Source organism: Rhinoderma darwinii, chromosome 3 (genome assembly GCF_050947455.1).
Source record: "Rhinoderma darwinii isolate aRhiDar2 chromosome 3, aRhiDar2.hap1, whole genome shotgun sequence".
Classification (NCBI taxonomy): Eukaryota; Metazoa; Chordata; class Amphibia; order Anura; family Rhinodermatidae; genus Rhinoderma; species Rhinoderma darwinii.
This window is the reverse complement of record NC_134689.1, coordinates 13200742-13225328: the sequence shown is the minus strand read 5'-3', so window position 1 is coordinate 13225328 and position 24587 is coordinate 13200742. Positions and strand designations below refer to the sequence as shown.

Here is a 24587-nt window from a genome sequence, read left to right as displayed (position 1 = left end):
GATTGTAGCAACAATCGCTTTTCCCCATACATCACTAATATGTTACTATTGAAGTCAGAACAGCTCTGGCTCCCTCTAGTGGACAAAAGGTTTAACAGCGAAAAGTAAAAACAAGGCCTTACATTTGTTAGTGATCTTTAAAGAGGCTCTGTCACCAGATTTTGCAACCCCTATCTGCTATTTCAGCAGATAGGCGCTGCAATGTAGATTACAGTAACGTTTTTATTTTAAAAAAACGAGCATTTTTGGCCAAGTTATGACCATTTTTGTATTTATGCAAATGAGGCTTGAAAAGTAAAAGTACAAGTGGGCGTGTATTATGTGCGTACATCGGGGCGTTTTTACTTCTTTTACTAGCTGGGCGTTCTGACGAGAAGTATCATCCACTTCTCTTCAGAACGCCCAGCTTCTGCCAGATCAAGCTGTGACGTCACTCACAGGTCCTGCATCGTGTCAGACGACCGAGGACACCGGCACCAGAGGCTACAGATGATTTTGCAACAGCATCGGCGTTTGCAGGTAAGTCGATGTAGCAACTTACCTGCAAACGCTGATGCTGCTGCAGAATCAACTGTAGCCTCTGGTGCCGATGTGGCCGACACGATGCAGGACCTGTGAGTGACGTCACAGCGTGATCTGCCAGAAGCTGGGCGTTGTGTAGAGAAGTGGATGATACTTCTCATCAGAAAGCCCAGCTAGTAAAAGTAGTAAACACGCCCCGATGTACGCACATAATACACGCCCAGTTGTACTTTTACTTTTAAACACGCCCAGTTGTACTTTTGCAAGCCTCATTTGCATAAATACAAAAATGGTCATAACTTGGCCAAAAATGCTCGCTTTTTAAAAATAAAAACGTTACTGTAATCTACATTGCAGCGCCGATCTGCTGCAATAGGAGATAGGGGTTGCAAAATCTGGTGACAGAGCCTCTTTAAGCCTTATTCACACGAACGTGTCCGTTTTGCGCACGCAAAAAACGCTGCGTTTTGCGCGCGCAAAAGTTCAGTGTGACGTGTATATGGTGTGTGGTTGCATGATTTTCACGCAGCCGGCATCATTATCACACTCCATTTTTATGTGACGACACCGTAAAGAAGGAGGGGATTTTATGTTTCCCTTCTCTTCTTTACCAGCTGTAGCGCAAATCATGCGCGTCATTCGGAAGTGCTTCCGTGTGCCGTGCGCGATTTGCCCGCACCCATTGACTTCAATGGGTGCGTGATGCGCGAAACACGGGCAAGTATAGGACATGTCGGGAGTTTTATGCAGCGCACATACGCAGCGTTAAAATCACTGACAGTCTGAACAGCCCCATTCACTAACATAGGTCCGTGCGACGCGCGTGAAAATCACGCGCTTAGCACAGACGTATAACACGTTCATGTGAATAAGGCCTAAGGGGATGTTCACACGCAGTGACCAAAAACGTCTGAAAATACGGAGCTGTTTTCAGGCGAAAACAGCTCCTGATTTTCATACGTTGTTGCAACTCACGTTTTTCGCTGCGTATTTTACGGCCGTTATTAGAGCTGTTTTTCAATGGAGTCAATGAAAAACGGCTCCAAAAACATCCCAAGAAGTGTTATGCACTTCTTTTTCGCGGGCGTCTTTTTATGCGCCGTATTTTGACAGCGACGCGTAAAATGACACCTCGTGGGAACAGAACATCGTAAAACCCATTGAAAGCAATGGAGCAGATGTTTTCAGGCGTAATTCGAGGCGTAAAACGCCCGAATTACGTCTGAAAACACTGTGTGAACATGCCCTTACCGTGACTGTATACAGGCTGCTGTGGTGTTTTTACTAATGGCTGCCAATGGTCTATTCTTAAATATGATGTTATATCCTCAGTCAGATGTTAGAGGCGCAGATATGACAAACTGTTGACAAAATGTTCTAAAAAAAAATCAAAAAAATAAATCAGCTGCATTGCTAACATTTCTTACAGAAAGTACAGATAAAAATATATGCGGTATATAGTTTCACCAAGAGCAGGTTATAGGGGTAATTAGGCCTTCACACCCACGTGACATCACTATGGATAAAACATTATCTTGGCCTTGAGCTACTGGACAAGGCGGCATGATGCCATTATGGATGTGGCATAACTGTGGCCTAATCATTGCTTGGAGTGCAGGGGGCTGGTAAAGATTATTTTTAGCCTTCATTTTCTTTATTTTTTCCAAGTTGACAGAGTTTTTGTGTCCCCAAAAACTGCACCTCTTGACCTACAGTATTCAAACCCCCTACATAACACCACACGGATGAATATAACATTTATTTTTCTATTTAGGAGTCTCCGGCATGACAAATCAATAACATGTAAGCTACAGTAGAGTAAATGATATCACAAAATAAAGTTTGCTCATAGATTTGTTTTTAAGTGAAATAAACTTTTACTTACAATAACAGAACTGTATAAAATAAGAGAACCAAGTTAATAATTATAACTAAAACAATATGTGAGACACGGGATCAAGTCATCCAAAATGCCTGTAAATATGCAGGACTCTCTTACAATGAATAAGAAAAACTGAATGCACTGACAACATTGATAAACAGAGGAGCATCAGATCTTATCATTTATTTTCACAGTATTCCTCCTCCTCATCATCTTCATAAGAAGTAAGATCCAGAGTCAGCACTTGACTGGATAATTCTTCATGCTGAGAAGGGAAAAAAAATAAATAAAAAACCCTTAATACAAATCAAACTTTATAGAATAACTATCTCCCCATGTATACACCGACGTGCCCACTGAGAAAGCATCCCGCTGCAGCGTGTCACAAAGTGTCAGCATGTAAACCGGCTGCAGCAGGAACACCCATCCATTGCACAGTGATATGGAGGGGGGGGGAGGCATGCATGACCCAAAGCACTGGTGCAATATCTATATGCAGCGACGCTCAGGTCAGTGAGTGCCATATGGATGGCTGGCATTTTTATTAATTAAAGCATGTCATTGGAAAGCCAGCTTATTCTTTACAAGTAAGTGGGTTAGATGTATGCCAAAAGAGTGTCCATTGGGCATCCGTTTTTGACTAAGGAGATCCATGACCATATAAAAAGGTGAGGTGCAGGCTAAATGTCCAATTTTGGCCATAACAATGAGCGCTGATCGTTGATTGGCGCTTGTTTCACAAGAAGTAATGATCGGTTATGAATGGGAACGAGCGCTCGTTACTCTGATCGCTCCTCCTCATATATTTCTATTATGTCTTGTTTACACAGGGAGATGCGCTGCCGACAACAATAATATTTTCTGCTGTAGAAACTATACGATCAGCCGATGAACAAGTGTCCGCTCGTTCATCGGCTGATCGCTGCCCTGTAGGGCAATGACAGGGAACGAGCGTTCTGTGAACGCTCGTTTGGCCTGATAGTTGGCCCGAGTCAAAGGGCATAAGATCTATGATAGACGGCTTCTGAAGGAAGAGATAAGCAGCGTCAGGTTCTGACAACAGAATGTGATGTTTATGCGAATATTATGTTCAGACAAAATAAAAAAATAACTTCACATTTTTACTAGCCACTTTTAAGGTAGCGTACATATAATGTTCATTGCCGTCGTCATCCCCAAAAAATGTAAATAGAAAATTATTGCAATTTGTTTAAAAAATGCAAAAAACTGTTAAAGTGGAGCTAAACGTTCGACAAACTTCTGACATGTCATAGTGACATGTCAGAAGTTTGGATTGGTGGGGGTCCAAGCACTGAGACCGCCACCAATCTCTAGAACGAAGCAGCTGAAACGCTCGTGTGAGCGCTCAGCCGCTTCGTGTCTGTTCGGTTTTCCGGAAATAACTGTATCGGTTTAGATACTCAATACAAAGTCAATGAGCCTGTACTCCAATACATCGGCTTTCCGGAAAAAGGCGAACAGAAACTAAGCAGCTGAGCGCTCACACGAGTGCGTCAGCTGCTTAGTTCTAGCGATTGGTGGGGGTCTCAGTGCTCGGACCCCCACTATGACATGTCAGAAGTCTGTCGAACATTTAGCTACACTTTAAGGAAAATCCCTCATAAAAATTCTTAAAGAGTCTCTGTCACCAGATTATAAGTGCCCTGTCTCCTACATAATCACTCACTACATAATAAGCTAAAATCACTCATAACTTGGTGAAAATAGATCGTTATTCTAAATAAAAAGCACTGCTGTCACCTACATTATAGCGCCGATCTCATTATGTACAAGATAGGCCACTTATAATGTGGTGTCTGAGCCTCTTTAGTCATTCACTGACAGCTGTAAGAAAGTTTGCCTACAGTCAGTACATTTTTTATATTTATGCAGATTTGTCTCCTATTTGTACCTCTGTGCACACTCCGATTAATGCATCTGCCCTGGAATAAAACTCTTCTTTTAGAGAAATCACCACCATCTGAAACTGCTCTCTGGACTGCTCTCTGATGTAAGTTGTAACCTAGAAACAGATACAGCAGCGTCACTGATCAGGAAAAAAAGCACTTCTAATGCCAAGCTGTTTTTTTTTTTTTTACTTCTTATGTTCTGGGAAACCTGTGTAACTACAAATATGTTAACTGCTACAGCTCCCACAGAGATGGTCATATACTCATACTGGACTTTTGACTGGCACATCTACTCTATCACTAGGACATGCTGCCAATGTCCTATCCCTGGAGATCTGACTGCTGTGACCCCGTCAATCACTAGGATAGTTTTGTGCTACTTCTGCTCCTGTTAGGCCTCATGCACACGACCGTGTTTTTGCGTCCGCAATTCCACCGCAAATCCACGGGTTAATTGCGGACCCATTCATTTCTATGTGGCCATACCCACTATCCGTGTTTTCACGGCTCTCCGCATGTCCGCACATCCGTGCCGCAGAAACTCCGGACATGTCTTATTACGGGCCGCAAATGCGCTACGGACATGCCAATAGAAGTCAATGGGCCCGTGGAAATTGCGGATACACCTCCGTGTGTCATCCGCAGTTTTGCGGATTTGCGGAAGTGTTGCTAGGCGACGACCGGGAATGAGTTCTGTCGTCATCATGTTTTACCTAGGCTTTTTTTTTTTCATCCGCATTTTGCGGATTACATACGGATGAACTGCGGAGGACATACGGATGAACTGCGGATGACATTTCACGGAACACGGTCCTGGAATTTGCGGACCAGAAAAACACTACGGTCGTGTGCATGAGGCCTTACCTTTTCTTGCATGGCTGGCCATACTGCCTCTGACTTGAGACAAAATATCATGGTGCTTCCCGACCGCACTGCCATTTTGTTCTAAAAGAATCAATTCTGCCCAAGTGATAATAAAGTCCTAAGGTCTTAATTTGCATGTTTTTCTCAATTCTTTCACTATTGTCGGACAGAATACATGTGAGGCAATGCAAGGTACAATATTTCTAAAATCATCAAGATCACCCAATAGTAAAATAGAGTGCTTATTGGATCAGACCTAAGGCCTCGTGCACACTTCAGACACCGTTTTCATGGCCGTTTTTGACGGATCCGTGTGCCCGTTTTAGCGGCCGTGTTTCCGAGCGCCGAGCATGGTACTGTCCAGGGTGCTGAAAGAGTTAATGGGCTGCACTGATCGGCGGTAACTCTTTCAGCACCCTGGACAGTACCATGCTCGGCGCTCGGAAAATACAATTATAATGAAATTTAAAAAAATAAGTTCATACTTACTTTCCTCCTGTCCGGCCTCCAGCGATGACATTTCATCCCATGTCACTGCTGCAGCCAATCACAGGCTGTAGTGGTGGTCAAGCACGTCAGGATGACGTCAGAAGGCCGGCCTCCAGGGATGACGCTTCATCCCACGTGACCGCCTCTGCAGCCAATCACAGGCTGCAGCGACCTCTACAGCCAATCACAGGCTGCTGCGTCAGAAAGGAAGGTCAGACTGGAGGAAGAAGAGGGACTCGTCACCAAGACAACGACCGGGTATGTATGAACTGCTTTTTATTTTATTTTTAATCAGCAGCCTCTTCTCTCTATCAGTGATTGATAGAGACAAGTGGCTGCCAATTAGTGTAATATTTCTGTAATCTAGGCAACGGCTCAGTCACACACGGACGGCACACAGATGACTTCCACGTGCCTTCAGTTTTTCTGACGGCCCCATTGACTTGCATGGGCATCACGGTCACGGAATCTCGGACCAAAGTAGGACATGCTCTACTTTGGATCGGAACAGAGCAACTGGACCGTCAAAAAAACTGAAGTGTTCAGGGTCCCATTGAAATGAATGGGTCAGGGTGCTAGCCGTTTTTCAGAAAAACGGCTAGCACCCTGAAGAAAAACACTGAAGTGGGCATGAGGCCTAAAGGGGTAGGTTCCCCAAGTTTTTTGCAGGCAGAAAAAATCTGCCTCAAAATTCTTTCAGGAACTTTGAGGCAGATATTAAACTGTCAGCATTGTTTTAACGCTTTTTTGCCCACGGCCGTTTGAATCTAATGCAAGGACACGTGCAAAAAAACATGCGAAAAACGAGCGCCGCAGGTTTTCTGCTTCTTATTGATTTAAAAAGGGAGGTCAGAGGCGGAAACCGCTGGAAGAACATGCCTTTTTTTTTTGCGTGAGCGGCCAGGAAGAAAAACACCACTTCCTCCCATTGAAATCAATGGGAGGCGATTTAACCTGTTTTTAGGCACTGATTCCAACGTCATAATCAGCGCCAAAAAATGCTTTAAACTGACTAATTGTTGACTGATGATTGCAGATTCAGTCAATCTAATAAATAATTAATTAGTATACTGTGACTTACTCTGCCAATGTTACTGTTGTCCAAAGCTGCATCGACCTCATCTAAAATGAAGAATGGTGCAGGACGAAAGCTGATGCAGAAAGGAGAATATCATTATTTGCTATTACACACCTGAAACACAGTGGGGCCTAGGCCTTGTCGTAAAATGTGTGAAAATGTGACTCATTTCTCATAATGTCCCATCAAGTATTACAACTATTTATGAAGCAAATGTGCCAAAAAGAACAGATATTTTCCAAGCGTGTTGGTGCTTACTGCTGATACAGCAAAATGCCCATCCTCAACCTCATCTTACAGATGGTACATGAATTTAAGTACAACTGGTATACCTGGATAGGATGGCGTTAATGGAAGTGGACATGAAAAGGTACCTAGAATTTAATTTACTCTGAGGGTATGTTCACACGCAAACTCAAAAACGTCTTTTTTCAGACGTTTTTTTGAGTAACTCGCGTTTTTCGAGCTGTTTTTCAATAGAGTCTATGAAAAACGGCTCCAAAAATGTCTCAAGAAGTGACATGCCCTTCTTTTTCGCTGCCGTTTTTTTATGCAGCCGTTTTTCAAAACGGCCACGCGAAAAAACGGCCCGTCGTAACAGAACGCCGTTTTTCCCATTGCAATCAATGGCCAATGTGTGGAGGCGTTCTGCTCCACTTTTCCTCAGCACTACTTTTGATCTCTCCCCCATAGTTCTTGCAATGTGTAAAATTCCCAGAAAAGTTATTGGTATAAAATGTCAAGGACCGCCAATAACAGGATCGCTCATGTTAATCTCGTCTTTGCACTGTAGAATTAAAGCTACAGTGGAAGGTCGTCTCATACAAACCTAATCGGCCGAAAAACGGCCGAAAATAGGCCGTGTGAACATACCCTGAATGTTGTCATAGTCTTGTTTTTATTATACAGAGCTTCAAATTCTCTGCTTCCCTATATAGAGCTCCTATCAACCTCTATTATAAATCCATATGCAGTGATCTCCCCCTAGTGGTGACTGAAAGAATTTTATATTTTAAAGAGACACTCCAGCTATTTTATTTTATTATTGCTACCGTTAGGACAATACACCTGGTAAAAGGATGTGCAGGCCATTCTCTTACCGGACACTTGCATTGAGAAAGACTTCCGGTCCACGCAGCAGACGCTGTATGAAACGGCTGGTCACATTGAAGTCACGTGACAGCATTGCGGCAAGGATATTTCTAAAACAAAGCGCCCGGTAAGAGAATGGCCTGCCCATCCTTTTACCAGGTGTACTGTCCTAACGGTAGGAATAATAAAAAAACAAACAAACACTAGAGTGTCTCTTTAACTACTTCTCCTGAAGGGCTCAGAGGGGGTTTCCAAGTGTACCCCTGGAAACTTCTTCACATTCAGTGCCTATTGCTCTGGATCTGCTATGTGCATATTAAGATCATGGTAATGTGGCCACATAACAGCTCATCAGGTTAGTGTTACCTGTGAATAGCAAACACTAGGGCCAGTGCAGCCACGGATTTCTCTCCTCCAGACAAGTTGTCCATTGGCATAAAGCGCTTTCCTGGTGCAACACAGTTATAGCCAATCCCATCAAGGTAAGGTTCTTCTGGATTTTCGGGACTAAGGAACGCCTAAGAAAAATAAGATTTTGAAATTTTAGCGGTCTGCAGCTGCCATATTATTAGTCCGTAGTCTACTGAAGGATTCTCAGGGAATTGAAAAAAAAAAAAATTCCGCAATTTCATCCAGAATATTTTTCTTTATCCATTATATTCTCTCTATATTCACTTTAAGATAACTGAATGCAGTAACATGAAATCATGCAAACCTGAGCGCTGGCATTTCTGCAGAGCTTCTTGTAGATTTCATCGATAGCTACTGAAACATGCTCAAAACACTGGCTAAAAAGCTCATATCTCCTCTGTTTCACCTGCTCAAATTCTTTCCTACACAGACTCGCTTTCCTTCTGCTGGCCTCAAAAGCTATGAGAAAAATAAATAAACCGACTGTAATATGACAAGATGGAAGTATGTGATTCCTACATGGCGACTAAGGTTTATTGTACTGTACGATAGATATATTGCTAAAACCTACAGCTACAACTTTGAACACTTTTCCAGTCTCATTTTAAAGGGAAAACCCAGCCAAGTGATCACATCAGTAAAGGTCCATGAGCTCTGACCCCGATTTTCAAAAGGATGGGTCTGCAGTACAAATGCTTTCATTCAGAAACAGAACCACACATATCCAAGGGTTGCATCTGGTATTGGAGCTCAATTTTATTAAAGTAAATGGGGTTGAGCTGCAATACCACACACAACCTGTGGAGAGGTGTAGTGCTGTTTCTGGAAGAAAGCAGTCGTGTTTATCTAATCCTGGACAACCCTTTTAAGTCTGTAAAAGCGCCTCTAAAAATTGAAAGCAGCACTCTAAGTGGTTCCTATGGGCAACTGCTCCACTTTTCCTCAGCACTACATTTGATCTCTCCCCCATAGTTCTTGCAATGTGTAAAATTCCCAGAAAAGTTATTGGTATAAAATGTCAAGGACCGCCAATAACAGGATCGCTCATGTTAATCTCGTCTTTGCACTGTAGAATTAAAGCTACAGTGGAAAGTCGTCTCATACAAACCTAATCTTAGAGAATGGCAGATCTCCAGCCTTGCCACGGCAGATGCCTACAAATAATTTATGATCAGACAAAGCGTTTTAGTTCCGATCAGAACTGAAGCGAGATTAAATATAGGGTTTAGCGCAAGAGGTGAAGGTGTTGAGCAGTACCGTATGTTGAGACGATCCTTACAGGTCCAAAAAGAAACGTTGCAAGATCTAAAGCCAGCCATACATACGTTAGACGTCGGGTGGATGCACGTTGGGTTGACAGCTATCTTAACAAACTTCCCCATAAACATGCATGCATCAGCTGGGCATGCATGTTTATTGCCATAGGAGTAAGCCACTGCCAGGCAAACAAAGAAAGGATCAAGAATGTTTAATTCCAACATGCTCCATCTATGTTTCTCTGATGACAGACATTAAGGGACAATCGGGCCGCCCCATACAAATTAAATTGTCGGGGCATGACCAGTGGCATGTTCTATATAATGATGCTATAATGATCACTAGGGATCCAGAGGAAGAGTAGGAGGTTATGGCCATGCTGCAAATCATTTTGCTTATATGTATTAAAGCTGTTATCCTCTATGGACATCCACTTTTTATCAGAAGGGAGCCCTGAAAATAAGCTTATCCCCCAATGATCATCTGTAATGGAACCTGGCAGCAAGTGTTCAATTCCTGCAGCGCCACCACAGGAGAAATTAAGCATTACATGGCTGTCCCTGTAATACACTGATGTGCTCAGCCCTCCAAAGCTGCTTTCTAAGGGCCTGTTTACATCAGCGTTCATTTCCGGTGAGGGGTTCCGTCTGAGGTTTCCGTCGGGTTAATCCCTCAGCGGAAAGTCAAACGTAAACCTCAGCTTCTGTTTCCCTCAACATTGGACTCAATAGTGACGGAAATCTAGCTAATGGTTTCTGTCTGTCATCGTTGTGACAGGGTTCCGTAGTTTTGGATGGAATCAATAGCGCAATCGATTCCGTCCAAAACGACGGAGCCCTGTCACAACGATGACAGTCAGAAACCATTAGCTAGGTTTTCGTCACCATTGAGTTCAATGGTGAGGGAAACGGAAGCTGAGGTTTCAGTTTGACTTTCAGCTGAGGGGTTAACCCGACGGAAACCCTCAGCGGAAACTAACGATGATGTGAACACACCCTAATATGGATAATATATAAGGGTCCTGAACAGGGGACCCCTCTATTAACTCATAATTTCTTAAAACAGTATTTATAAGGCAGAAAATGCCTTTAATTTTTTTAGGCTCTCCCTACCTGCAATGTTTCAGTTTCCTCCGGTGGCATTTTAGAGAGCGCTGGCTTTATGCTTTTCAGCCAAATTACCATTATTGGGATATCTGAAGATAATTAAAAGTTATGTAAACCTTTGAAAGGCAACTTTTTTTTAATAAAAAAAGGCTAGTCAGTGTGTTTAGTGCAACTTTATAAATACTTTTTATTAAGAATTTGTTTTACTTTTGAGATACAGCTGCTGTGTATTCTCTATACAGAGCAGCTGTATCGTTGGCTATTCACTGAATCCGTCAGTCCCGCGGACCTGACGGGTTAAATGACAGCGGGTCCTGCATGTTTCTGACACGAAGTATCCACCTGTAAACTATTACATCTAACTTATGAACTTAGATGTGATAGTTTACAGGGGGATCCTTCATGTGAGAGACACGCAGGACCCGCTGCCACTGAACCCGTCAGGTCCGCGGGACTGACGGATTCAGTGAATAGCGAACGATACAGCTGCTCTGTATAGAGAATACAGCGCCGCTGTATCTAAAAAGGAAAACACATTTTTAATAAAAGTATTTATAAAGTTGCACCAAACACACTCACTCAGGCCCCCTGGACACGACCGCGCTAGTAATCACTGTCCGTGATTACAGGCACAACCGGCCGCGGTCAGCCACCCGCATTTGCGGGCCATGCTCCCATATAAAGTATGGGAGCACGGTCCGTAAAAAGCAAAAAATAGGACATATCCTATCTTTTGCGGTGTCTTTCTAAGACACAAACACCTTCCCGTAAATATATGGGAAGGTGTCTGTTCACAATATGAGTGAATGAGTCTGTAATTATCTATGAATTCTACGGTCATGTGCATGGGCCCTAAACTTTTTAATGAAAAAAAAATAATAATAATTTGCCTTTCAAAGTTTCACATAGCCTTTAAACACAAGTTGACATGAATATCTTTTGCGATATAGCAAGTCATTAACGTTCGAAAGACATGCATTTATATTCAACAATAACCGTAGTTATTTTGTAGCTTTAGAAGCTTCTAAGATCGCTCGTCTTTCCTGCTGTCTTATCTGCTAACGACTACACGAGGCGATAGAACAACGACAAATGGTAATATTTAGGCCATCATAAAAGATTTGATCAATGACAAGTAAACAATTTCTCGCTGACCATGCAATCACTAAACATGTTTACACTAGCCAATGATTGTGAACTTTTACTCGATCTCATGATATGTGACACAATAATTGTCCCAAGTAAAAGGCCGTTTAAAAACTCTCATATTAGACAAGTACATATGCAGTACGATAAATGTTTTACGGTATTACCGCTCATCGCCTTGTCTAATTTACAGCAGGTTTGCGCATACAGCTGCATACAACATAGCCACTTGCATGTACCCTGCCTTCTGACACACGGAGTGCCAAGAATCCATATTACTGACCTGTAGACACTCAGTGTGCAACCCCTTCACCCCTAGAAGCCGTGTGCATGAGGACTAAAACAAGTAAACATAGATGACAACAAAAAATTGCATGCAGCTCTGTGGTACAGAACCGACATAGTGCAGTGCGCTGCCGGACCTGTTTTGATCATACATACACTAGTCTTCTCATATAAGTATCGTGTCACGACAATTTTTTTGATTTACCGTTTGTAGTTTCTTGAAACTTGTTGCTGACGTTCTGCAGTCTTTCAAGAGCCTTTAAATTTGGAGCATCTGTTTTCAGTAGGCTGTTTTCATAGGCGATACATTCTTGACGCATTTTCATAAGTTCAGCAGAGATTTCATTTTCAGTCATTAGATTCTGTAAAGCGAACGATTGTAATAGTACAATAAATATGCAAATGTTCGTAATTTATGTGAATTATACAGCGATACTACTTTAGAATAGGAATACGCAATAAAAATCACAAAGAAAGAAACATAAAGGATTCTCATTATAAGGATATCCCTACCTTGCTGCTGTGAAAAAACCGACAACTCAATTAACTCAAAAGGTGAATATTCGATTTATATTAATTCTATATACTGTTTACACTAGTTTGATCAACTTTAAGACAACTCTGTTAGTTTGCACTTTGAAGTAATACCCAAAATACAATTTATTAATACGGTCTTAAAGATAGACATTAAAAACAAGACCAGAAGGGTAGAAAGTGCGCCACGCCATATGATACATTTTCCGCATCTTGCTTGAGATGTTAGACACTTTTTTCTTCTTTACTCCTCTTGACTGGCGTACTTTACATCAAAATTTTGTGCAAAAAACAATTATGCCCGTCATTAATAACTCTTAATAACTCTTTTCTAAAGAATTTTCAAAACTGTCTCGAAATGTGCAAAAAGCGTCTAAAACACACAATAAATTTGGTGCACGGCATGTACACCAGTTTTTTGGCACGTTTTATGCCAGGATTCTGGAGCATTTTGCTTATCAAATCTCCTCAGTGTTGTTATAACAAAGACACCTATTAGCTATATGCATTGGAAAACCTAAGCTATAATTTCAATGCTGGCTTGTCTTACTAGGGCTCAAGCACACAGATATGTAGAGTATGTCTAGGGGATCCTTACAGGTCCAAGAAGAAGCGTTGCAAGATCTAAAGCCAGTCATACATATGTTAGCCGTCGGGTGGATGCACGTTGGGTTGACAGCTATCTTAACAAAACTTCTGCATAAACATGCATGCATCAGCTGGGCATGCAAGTTTATTGCCATAGGACTAAGCCACTGCCGGGCAAACAAAGAAAGGATCAGGCTTGTTTAATTCCAACATGCTCCATCTATGTTTCTCCAATGGCACACATTAAAACTATTACACCGGCCAATTTTGTCATAAGGAGCTCTGTATGGAAACAAGCAGTCGTTACTCGCTCGTCCTCATACATCATTAGCATCTCGGCACCGCATCTAACAGTTTACGCAGGGAGATGTGCGGCCGACACTGATAATATTTCGTTTTTTTAAAACGATACGATCAGCCAATGAACGCTCTTGTCTGCCCGATAATTGCCCAGTGTATAAGGGCCTTAAGTGACAGTCGGGCTGCCCCCATACAAATTAGATTGTCTACAAGGCCCCCCTAAACTTTCCCTCGAAGGATCACCCCTTGCTTGTGTTTGTTTGCTTGGTATTTTCTCAAATCAGCATAAGATGATGAGCAGCTCTGCCTAAATTAACACACACACACACACACACACACACAATTACATATACCTTTAAACATTCAGAAAGATCACTGTAATCAATGCGAATATTCCTCTCTCTTTCATAGATGTCTGCAGTGGCTGGAGTGCTGTCACTCTCTGTCTCCAACTGAAAAATACAAACATGTCCACTTGATTGTGGCAAATTAAAGGGGTCCTCCGCTTTGGACAATTCCTACTTGTTAGACGGGTCTCTTGACAATAAGCTGATCAAAAAGTGTCCCCCTGATTGAACCGCCAGAAATCAGCTGTAATCTGTAGGGGAACCTGGCAGTAAGTGTTTAATTTCCCTACAGCGCCACCACATGGAAAATTAAGCATTACACAGTGTTCATTCATATTAATGTGTTGTCTGTGTAATACAGGACAGGACAGGTCCTCCAGAGAGACAGGTCCACTCTGACCAAGAGAGGATCCTGAACAGAGGACCCCCCTCTATTAACCCAGAATTCCCTAATAGGGTGTATGAAAATGGGTAATGCAAACTGGACAACTCCTTTAATAAAAGTGAAGTTACACAATATAGTTGAAATGGTAAAAACATAAACTAAACTTTTCACTGCACAGGGTTCTCAGTGCTGAAGTGATGCTCTGTTTTTGGAGCCTCTGTAATGATCATATTAAAGTACTGCAGAATTAACAATTCCTTTATGAAATCTTTTCCATTGAATGGCTAGCTTCACGAATGGGGAAAAATCTGATAATAACAGTGCAGTCACGGTCAGAAGAAGCCTGTATTCTACCAGTACTGCTAAAAGACAGTTGTGAAGCCGCGACCTCTGTCCACAGCACGCTGACAGAATAGAGGCTGCACTTTCAAACGAATACATTGGTATTTGTTTGAAAGTGTTATCGTGTCAGTTTATTGTCAGATTGCTTGAATAGTAATTCTTATGAGCCAGAATGTGATCATTTAATGCTAAGTCTAGAGCTCCAACCGCTATAAAGACATATTAAGAAATGGATTGGCAAAGAATGTTGGCCCTAAAAACAACAAAGTTTCAAAAGGTGGACAATCACTTTAAGTGTTAATATAGGGCTACACGGCGACTTTGGCCACGACAAAGGCCAGACAACCTAAGATCGCTGTGATAATAAAAGTCAATGTGGCGACCCACAGGTTTCCGCCACACGGCAGTTGCAAGAAATCCTAATCTGCTGGACTTTTCGCGACTGTATTGTCACGGCAACCTGCGGGACACAGCGCGGGCATGTTGACTTTTATTACCTACGATACATGCAGGGCGACACAGCTATCTATGGTTGTGCGACCTGTGTCACGGCCAAAGTCGCCGAGTAGCCCTAGCCTTATAATCAAGAGTGACATATGGTGTTTAATGAGCATGATGCTCTACAGCGCTGGCATTTTAACAGTTAACTGTGCACTGATATATTGTTGTACTTATCCCAAAGCTTCTAATAAAAAAAAAAAAATGACAAAGATGGTAGAATAAGATCTACATTCTAGTATACACTACTGTGCATAAGAACCCGAAAGGGAAGTGTATATTTTCAGTCAATATATTAGACAGCTGCATTTTACCTCAACTTCCATAATATCCTCCAGGGAGCCGGCTAGGAGAATAATCTGGAAATCTTGCACTTTACAATCCAGAAGCAAATTGTGCCTCTCTAATCTTTTCTGTTCTAGCTTGCTTTCAATTATCATTGTTTCCTTCTGTTTCTTGCCCACTTCCCTACAGGAAAAATATACACATACAGCATTGATAATAAAGTGATTTGTGAGATAAAAGTCGAAAGAAGAGCGATGGTCAGACGGACACCAGAACCTTTTTCATTCTGGAGATCAGTGTTTAGCGCCAGCTCATAGACCCTCAACAATGAAAATCAGACATCTCAGGTAGGTACGTTTCATTACCTGTTTATACTCAAGAGCTTCTTTCGTACTTCTTCAACAAGGTTTTGACCATCCCCAACTTCTGACTTTTTTAATGTCAGATGGTTTTTGAGCTGCTGTTGTTCAGATAAAACTTCATCCACTGTAAAGCGAATTCTCTGTTCCTCCTAAATTAAATGAGTAAATTTAATATAGTAAGAAACATTAGCATTTTTTTTTTAGTCTAATTGTATTCTAAAAGAAAACTGTGCTGTAGGATGTAACATGTTTTTTTTATTTTTTTATTAAAATGGCATTATTGGATTTGGCCCATAATAACTATGTGTGTTTATAGTCTGTATTTCTTTAAAGGGTTTGTCTCATAAGAAACAACTCCTTTCAGAATGCGGCCCCCGGGTCCAGCTGATTTTGCCAGGGCAAGGCGTGCATATGGCAGCCAGAATATACTTTACTCTACCAACATTGGAGAAAGTTTCCTGTCTTGTAAACTCTTGATGAAAAACACATCACTTGTTAAACTCACTGCATATTATTTCTGTCAAGCAGATGTCTTATGTGTCAGTGAACAGAGACTTCTTTCAAATGGTCTTTTTTAAATTGACAAAGTGCGTGCTACTTCCATGCTGTGAAGAAAACTTGAATTGATATGTTTTAGTGCCGTAGACACAATATTCCGTTCAAGAATAATAAGACAGATGTTTTAAATAAGGCAAATGCTGATATTAAAACACTCTAATAACAAAATATCTATCCAAATGGAACATATGTAATAACTCATGTATTATAAGGCTTTGTTTAAAGCTGCTTCTTGGTTTCTGTCCATAACAAAACCACCTCGCCGTGCCGGATCCGTCATATGACGGATACCACTGGTGCCCAACAGACCCCATAGACCTATAATGGGTTTAGTCAAGCTCCATTGTGGTGTTCATCGTTTTGACGAGAAGAATAGCACCGTTAAATCTGACGGGAACTGAGACAGGGGCTCCGAATAGAGTCACTGATGCAGGTGTGAACAGAGCCTAAAATGTTTTATCGCACAGTAAATTATTGTACCTTTTTTAGTTTTGATATTTCATCTTCTTCCTTACGCAATGTCTCCTTCATCTTTGTCATTTTTTCTGTTTCTTTCTTTAGTTGTCCCTGGCTGTATTCCAGTTGAATTTCTAATCGTGTTTTTTGATTTTCAAATTCCAGTCTATGAAATGGAAACATGACAAAATTTACATAAATGTTCTGCATTTCAATAAACAATGCCCAGATGCACTTGGTTAGCCTTGTATCAACAAGTAAGGCCAAGATTTGTGTAAGTGCTGAGCCAGAAATTAATATAAAAGTATTAAACAGTCCTGGAGTCTCTAAACTAAGGTGCTAAAATGCTGGACTGTACCTTCTCCAATAATAAACAATCAATATCATTTCAGATTTTTTTTTTACCTTTTCTTGTCAGCTTCTTGGTGTTGCTTCAAATATTCCTCCTCATAATCCCGAATGTTTAGCACACCAATCTCTTCACAAAAATTTTTGAACACTTTATCCTCCACCTTAACAAAAAAGGTCAAATTAACACGAATGTTCAACATACAGGTCCATCAATAAATGAATACAAATTTGTCTAAAAAATTATTGTAATAAGAAATAAGAAAGTATCATTAAATGCAAATATTAAATTGCAATAAAAATGAACTATTGGGCAAAATATTAGCTTGTACACCCACAATCTGATGGTGGCTGCTCCAAACTGTTCCCTCCGATACCCCCTCCCCCATAGAGCTAGCCCTCCTAAGCCTTTCCACAGGCCCTATGTTCTGTCTTCAGAGTGGTCTCCTTTACCACTTCTTTGTGGACCATCAGCCACTTATACTTAAATACATGAATTCAACATATTCATTGTGCACGGATGAGTTTGCATATGGATTAAGGGCAAGCAACTAACAGGACAGGTGGCTGTTTAGTGCGCTGGTAGTTGTTCTGTGAGAGCGATGCCCCTCATTGCTGCCTCATCACTGCACATTTTTTACCTTAGTATCTATTTGTTGGCGGATGGGTTTAAAGGGAGCGCACCCTTCCTCCCTCCTTCATTTATATAGCTTCTTAGGGAGTTTTAAGGTATAACCATACATACTTTACTCCTTCAATACTGGAAAAATACCTGGCAGTGGACAACATAAAACCAAGCTTGCCTAGTGTGCACACATTCCTCAGTATATTACTAGTTTTTTAATCTAGTATAATCAGAGGCGGACACAGACTGCAGAGGGCCCCTGTGCAAAGAATATGCCTGAGCCCCCATAACCTAACCACGCTCGCACGCATATAAAAGTATACAAATCTATATTGCACATTTTATTACTAGTTTAGAACACAAGTATAAAACATAAATAATGCAAATAATTTCCATATTTAACAACTGAGTATATCCTGTGGATATTCCATAAATGTTAAAGAAGGTCAAACCCCTTCAACTGCCCACTGAGCTCCACTCCAAACATTTTCTACACAGGGCAGCAACCACTACCTCCTAGTTTTTTTTTTTGAGTCAGTCCCCTTCATGACGCTCAGGACACCCACCACATAGTAAAAGTATCGGCAGGCTCAGGGGGTGGAGCAAGAAGAACCCTAACACTGATTGGCTGAGAGGCTCAGCTAACCAGTATCAGGCTTAATTTCAGCAGCGCCGCTATCCCGGATCAATAACTGGTCCGAAGATAGCGACGCTGCTTGCTAGGTGCGACGTGCTCTACCTGGTGGTCTTGGTCACCTAGTGAGCGTCACCGTCAGATGTTGCACTGCATCTGACAGTGACGCTGATTACTAGGTGACGAAGACCACCAGACAGAGCAAGCCTCACCAGGCCTCTTCCCTACTAAGATGTTTTCTAAGTAATAGATCGGCGCGGCCACGTGACAGACGGTGGCCCGATCTGTGAGTTGCCAAAAGTGTACAGGGGGGGAAGGGGGCCGCCCACCATCTGCCATTCGGTCGATCTATGCGCACAGCGTTTAGGGAAGCTGAGTGGTCCCCCACCCCCTCCGGGCCCATGTGCAGCCGAACCCGATGCACCGGCGATATGTCCGCCCCTGCGTATAATGAATATTACATTGCAGGACTCATGCATTAACCTTATTCAATTGTTCTTGAAGCTCTTCAATTTCTACTCTTTTCCTTTCCAGTTCCTCCTTTAACATTGTGATCTGGGAGGCAGTATTAGAGACCTCACTTTCTAGCCTGGATCTTTCCTGCATAAAAAATAAATTGATTTCTCAGAAAAAAAATCTTTATATATACACATAACATTATGGAGAGTCTTCTAATAAATGAAAAAAATAAAATGTGTGGTCCCTTTCCTAAGAAATACAGTACGTGCATGAAAGACAAAAAATATAATTCAAGCGTTATCGCTTTGGCTCTGCGTGCATGTTCAATATGAACAAGTTGGAAAAATCCAACCTGACCAAACTATTCCTCCCTCTTCTCCTGGAAATGTGAGCAAGAGTATATAACAGTACTTGGGGTTTCATGACGACACTGAATCGCCTACGGTTCTCAGTAAACATTACCGGCAACTTCAATGTTTCTCTATAGAAAAGAAAGTTGGAAGCGACTTTGGATATTTTGCGATGGTCACAAGGATCCTTTTTCAACTTTTTTCCCACATCAATAATGCTGTGATTCTTTACAAAAACCATGAGTGAGTCCTAGCCCTAACGTTCATGTGAACTGTCATGGTATATGTCAGGTTGCCCTATATGGAGCTGACAGGTTCTAGGATTAGAAAAAAGGGCCTTCTTTCTTCCAAAAATCCCGCCAGTCATGTCCACTTGAATAGGGATGAGGTGCAATACCACACACAGCCCATGGACAAGAGTGGCGCTGTTTCTGGAAAAACAAACCCTTTTTTGTAATCTTGGAAAACGGCGTTGAGCCCTTCTGCTTAAACATTGTTGTTATAGACAAAGCACATGAAAGGTATAGTAGCGTTTTATTACTGCAAAGCAGCTGCCAAGATGTTTCTTCTTAATGACTTCTAACTCGTTCTGGGAATATTTGAGACGAGTCTGTGTTCCCTGTAACTGTGCCTGAAGTTGTTTTAAATCACTTTCCTTCCTCCTTATCTTCATTAGTTCCTAAGTTAAAAGGAAAAAAATGGCAATAAAATCAATAATCATAGCAACAATATGAAAATGAGTAATAATCTAGATCTCTCACCTTCAGCTCACTCATTAAAGAATCTTTCTTTTCTTTTAATTCATTTATCTCTTTCTCATCCCAGCGTTTAGCTTTAAATCGTAAATCACTTGAACCTCCAGATATTACACCAGATTTCATGAACAAAGTTCCATCCAGGGAAACAGACTGAAAGAAAAAACGCCATTTATAGTGTTTAGTTATATTATACTGCAATTAATATTCTCTCAGTGATTTGTACAACATTTCAAGTGCAAATTCTGAAGGTAAAAAGTAATGTAAAGTTCCCTTTTTGTTTTTTTTGCTTTTCTGAAAAAAAAAGATCAAAAATAGGTCATAATGTAAAAAGAACTAAAACAAAAAGTGTGGCCTTACAAAATAGGATTTTAGTACTCAGCACCATGGCTATAGGCCCGTGTCACTAGAAGGCTGACACTAGGTAGTAAAAGTCTTGGCTCCGCCATACACTTCCCGTAGACACTGGCTAAATCACTTTGTACAGAAGAAGTAGGAGAATACAAAAACCAAGCAACAACCAAACTAGACAGCGGATTCTGTGTCCCCCAATGAATATATTGATAAAAAAAAATTAGGGTCCAAAAATTCTACATTCTTGTTTATATCATTGGGGGATCCAGGACTATGGGATGTCCTAAAGCAGTCCCAGCCTGAGTCTAGCAGAAGAAATGTGCAGGGAGAGAAAAGATTGCCCCTCTAGAAGCCTGTGATGAAGCTAGGGACTAAAGTAGAAGACCCAACCCCTTGCAGTGCCGGAACGAGCGGTGCAAGAGGCGTATCAAGGCACTCGTTTCATCACCTCAGAAAAAAAAGTGGAAAATGACCCCAAAGTAAAGGAAAAGGTCCTCTGAATTATAAGATGCCCGCATTCCCCCAAAAGATTTCCTCCAGATATAGGGTTTTCACTTTCCCATACAAAGTATGCCCCCTATTAAGAAGCATATGTCCCCTATAAGGCTACCAGTGGTATTCTTTGGGTGTGCGCAGGGTCACCTCTTCAGTAACCTCGCACTGATATCGGGGTTATTGGCACTCTACCTTCAGAGGCAGAAAATTAGGTTAGGTGACCGGCATTTGAGGGAGAGTCAGTGCAGAGAACTCCCTGACTTCCCGGTACCCACAGGGGGTTGACTAGGCTGTGAACAAGCTGACAACCCACCTACAGCTAAAATAGAGAAAATAAATAAAACAAATAAAAAATAGCAGCAGACCTGATAACAGATCATGTCTGCCCCCTATGGACACTAGGCTGAAACTGATTTAGCCAGTGTCTGTGGAAAGAGTATGGCCTGCCTGGATGCAGCCGAGACTTTTCCTACCTAGTGTCAGCCTCTCAGTGGTAGGGGCCTATACCAATTGTGCTGTGTTCCCCAATGATATGAACAAGAAATACTATTTACATAACATTTCAATGCAGTGTTTGTTCCGCTGCAACAAATGCACTGAAACATGTATTTGGCCTTAAAGGGGTACTCCGACCAAACCATTTATGACATGTTCATCAGATATGCCTCAAATGTCTGATAGGTGGGCCTCCAAGTACCTAGGACCCCATTTTTTCTAGAAGAGCTGATGGGAGTTTGGGAAAAAGTGCTGTTATAGGGATACAGCTGTATTTGTCTGGGGCACACAGTCAAATGTAATCCACAGATGTGGCGTGAACCTAGCCTGAAGGAGATGCTGACTGCACTCTGCTGGAAGTGTTACCCCCTCCCCATCATTTGTGTTGCACATTGCTTAAAGGGGTTTTCCCATTAGGGATATTTATGATATATCCACAGGAGATGTCATAAATGTCAGATAAATGCGGGTCCCACTTCTGGGACCCGCACCTATCTCTAGAACTGGGCCCCCTAAACCCGTTCTACCACTCTGTGTTGTGGCTGAAGCGTGTGATTCCTGACTATGAAGAAGAAAGATGTTTCCATAACTACCATTCAGTTCAATGGGACTTATGGAAACTGTTTTCTTCTTCATAGTCGGGAGTCACACGCTTCAGCCACAACATAGAACGGAGTTTAGGGGCCCCGTTCTAGAGATAGGTGCACAGCAATAATTCTGGTACTGGTGAATTGTGGATTTGATATGATCTTCTGTGGTTTTATTGTGAGAGCTGCAGATAGACATGTGGAAGTCTGAACATCCCTTGTATGCGCTCCTAATAAAACGCAAGCGCCTCCAGCAAGATTAGAGCCATATTTTTTCATTATTAAGGATGCAAGTACCGAATAACGGAACAAAATAGATCAAGGATCTATTTGGAAAGCGTATGTCCAAGTTTTAACCTTATGCGATTCTACCAATTTTTTTTAGTGTTAAAGTTCACATTATTTATTTAGACTCTTTTGACTCTGCACCTGGTCAGAGAAAGTTTGAATAGACTCAAAAGCAGCTTTTATAGGGTTCTGCATCCAAATCTAGACACTAGATACAACTTACTTTCAGCCTTTGAGATCCATCAAATGCAATGTGTTTTGCTTCCTTTACAGTCTCACATACCAATCCATTACCGCAAACAAACTGAACCACTTTTTTTAAGGAAGCGCTGGAGCATTGCACCACGTCAATCATCATTTTTGCTCCTTTTATTTCTCGAAGTTTTTCATTGATCGGCTTTATCTGTAAATAGAAATTGAGCCTTTGTTGGAACGCTGCTGTAATCCCATTACTGTTTTATGTTATTTTATAGATACTAAAACTCACTTCCAGGTAGTCCAAGGAAAGGAACGTCTCTGGCTCTGCCCTTTCTTCTTTAAGGAACCGGATGCAGTCTCTTGCTACTTTCTCAGCAGACACAACAATGGCATTCATATATTTGCCAAATACTTTGGTAACAGCCAGTTGATATTTTTTATGGATTGGATGACATAACTCAAATAATCTGCCATACTTCACAAATCAGAGAAAAATTGAAAATTACAATTCATGTTGCTAAAACAAATATAGTACATTATAGAAATGCTACATAAACATGGTGTTATGATATAGCGGACATAGCAGCAGTCAAGAAATTCTACAGATTGGCACTTGGCTTGACTTTGAATGGAATTAAATCAATTGTCCAGGGTTAGAAAAACATGGCTGCTTTCTTCCAAAAACAGTGGCTCACAATGTGTGATTGGTGGGGGTCTGGTCTTTAGAGTAGAATTAGCAGCCACAGTTTTTGTTGGAACACTACAAACCCATTACTATTGTACCAGACACAGCCAGGCCGTGCCTGGTACTACAGCTCAGTCCCATTTAGCTCAGGATGAGCTTCAGTACCAGATGCAACCGCATGTACGGAAGCGCTACTGTGTCTGGTACAACATTTAAAGAGTTGCGATGCTCCATCAAGCCCTGTTATTCTGCTGATTGGTGTGGTTCCGGGGATAGCAGGATCACACAATGATGGCCTGTCCTAAGTATAGGCAATCAATGTAAATTCCTGTGGAACCTATTCAAAGGAGTATTCCCATCTCGGAGATTTATAGCATATCCACAGGATATGCCATAAATATCCAATAGATGCCGGTCCTACACCTATCTCTAGAACTGGGTCCCTTGATCCCCATCCTACCTTCTCCGCTGTCGCTGATGCCCAAACACTGGGTCACATGGTGGCCGGGAGTACTGAAAAAACAGCCGATCTTTGCTGTTTCCGTAACTCCCATAAGTGTGAATTGGAAATCCGGAAACCGCGTAAAACAGCAAGTTGTTTTCATAGCTCCTGAGGTCCAGAAACAGCGTAGCTCGCTGTATAAGCTGTTTCCGTATCTCCTATTCACTTCTATGGGAGTTACGGAAACAGCTTAGCTCAGAAAGCTCGGCTGTTTCCATAGTGCCGATCCCATTATAACTCATTGGCCGAGGACCAGCGACCGTGAGAAAAGGTAGGACGGGGATCAGACGGCCCCGTTCTAAAGATAGGTGCGGGTCCAGAGGTGGGACCCACATCTATTGGATATTTATAACATATCCCGTGGATATGCCATAAATGTCTAAAATGGGAATACCCCTTTAAGCTGTTGCTGTGCAGCACATTTGGCTTGGTTGGTGGTTTTGTTACCTGTGACTACCAGGCACAGTCCATTCTATCAATTACAGCTATAATTTCTAAGTTATCCCCCCAGGTCTTTACCACAGAATCAGGATACATTCTTTTCATGCTGTCTAGGATTTCCACTCTCCTCTTCTGACGGCTTCCTTCATGGTAATCAATTCGGGCGTTCTGGAGTTCGCTAACAGTACTGTTCAGCTGCTCATTGACCTCAGTCATCCTATGCTTTCCGGATTCAATTTCATGAACAAGTTGCTCCTCGCGGCTCTTGTGCTCTTCCAGAGCTTTTCTGTAAAACATTTTTCATTCACTTTACTGGGAAAAATCCTGTAAGGAAAGTATCTCCAGGCAAACAATTAACAACAGTATTAAAGGTGTATTCCCATCATAGATATTTATGGCATATCTGCATGTCCCCCGACCCCGGTCCTGCCTAAAAAAAATTAATAGAGAGGTGGCCACGCGTATGACCTAAAAAAATGCACTTTATTATTTGGATACAGGTAAAATATGGTGCTTGAAAATATAATACGTACATGCAAGTGTTAATGTAATCTTCTAATTTTCCTATACGTCTGTGGTATTCTTCCATCTGTTCCTCAACACACTTCTTATTCCCCTGTAAATAAAACAAGCAAAGTGGTTCTGTTAAATATAGCAGAAAATATCAAAATATC

The 24587-nt window shown here is 41.6% G+C and overlaps 1 protein-coding gene across 1 annotated transcript in view; it reads right to left on the bottom strand.

Moving 5' to 3' along the window:
* Positions 1 to 2266: 2266 nt before the first annotated feature.
* SMC1B (structural maintenance of chromosomes 1B) overlaps positions 2267 to 24587 on the bottom strand; it is a 44092-nt gene continuing 21771 nt past the window's right edge. The window contains exons 8-25 of the mRNA XM_075855942.1: positions 24447 to 24529; positions 23992 to 24199; positions 22575 to 22760; positions 22311 to 22490; positions 19875 to 20021; positions 19655 to 19792; positions 18788 to 18904; positions 17103 to 17209; positions 16722 to 16863; positions 15687 to 15832; positions 15351 to 15504; positions 13818 to 13916; positions 12248 to 12404; positions 8553 to 8707; positions 8204 to 8355; positions 6749 to 6818; positions 4317 to 4427; positions 2267 to 2669 (exon numbers count right to left, since the gene is read on the bottom strand). Of these exons, the coding sequence (XP_075712057.1) occupies positions 2583 to 2669; positions 4317 to 4427; positions 6749 to 6818; positions 8204 to 8355; positions 8553 to 8707; positions 12248 to 12404; positions 13818 to 13916; positions 15351 to 15504; positions 15687 to 15832; positions 16722 to 16863; positions 17103 to 17209; positions 18788 to 18904; positions 19655 to 19792; positions 19875 to 20021; positions 22311 to 22490; positions 22575 to 22760; positions 23992 to 24199; positions 24447 to 24529 (2439 nt within the window). The 3' untranslated portion in view covers positions 2267 to 2582. The remainder of the gene's footprint in view (positions 2670 to 4316; positions 4428 to 6748; positions 6819 to 8203; positions 8356 to 8552; positions 8708 to 12247; positions 12405 to 13817; positions 13917 to 15350; positions 15505 to 15686; positions 15833 to 16721; positions 16864 to 17102; positions 17210 to 18787; positions 18905 to 19654; positions 19793 to 19874; positions 20022 to 22310; positions 22491 to 22574; positions 22761 to 23991; positions 24200 to 24446; positions 24530 to 24587) is intronic.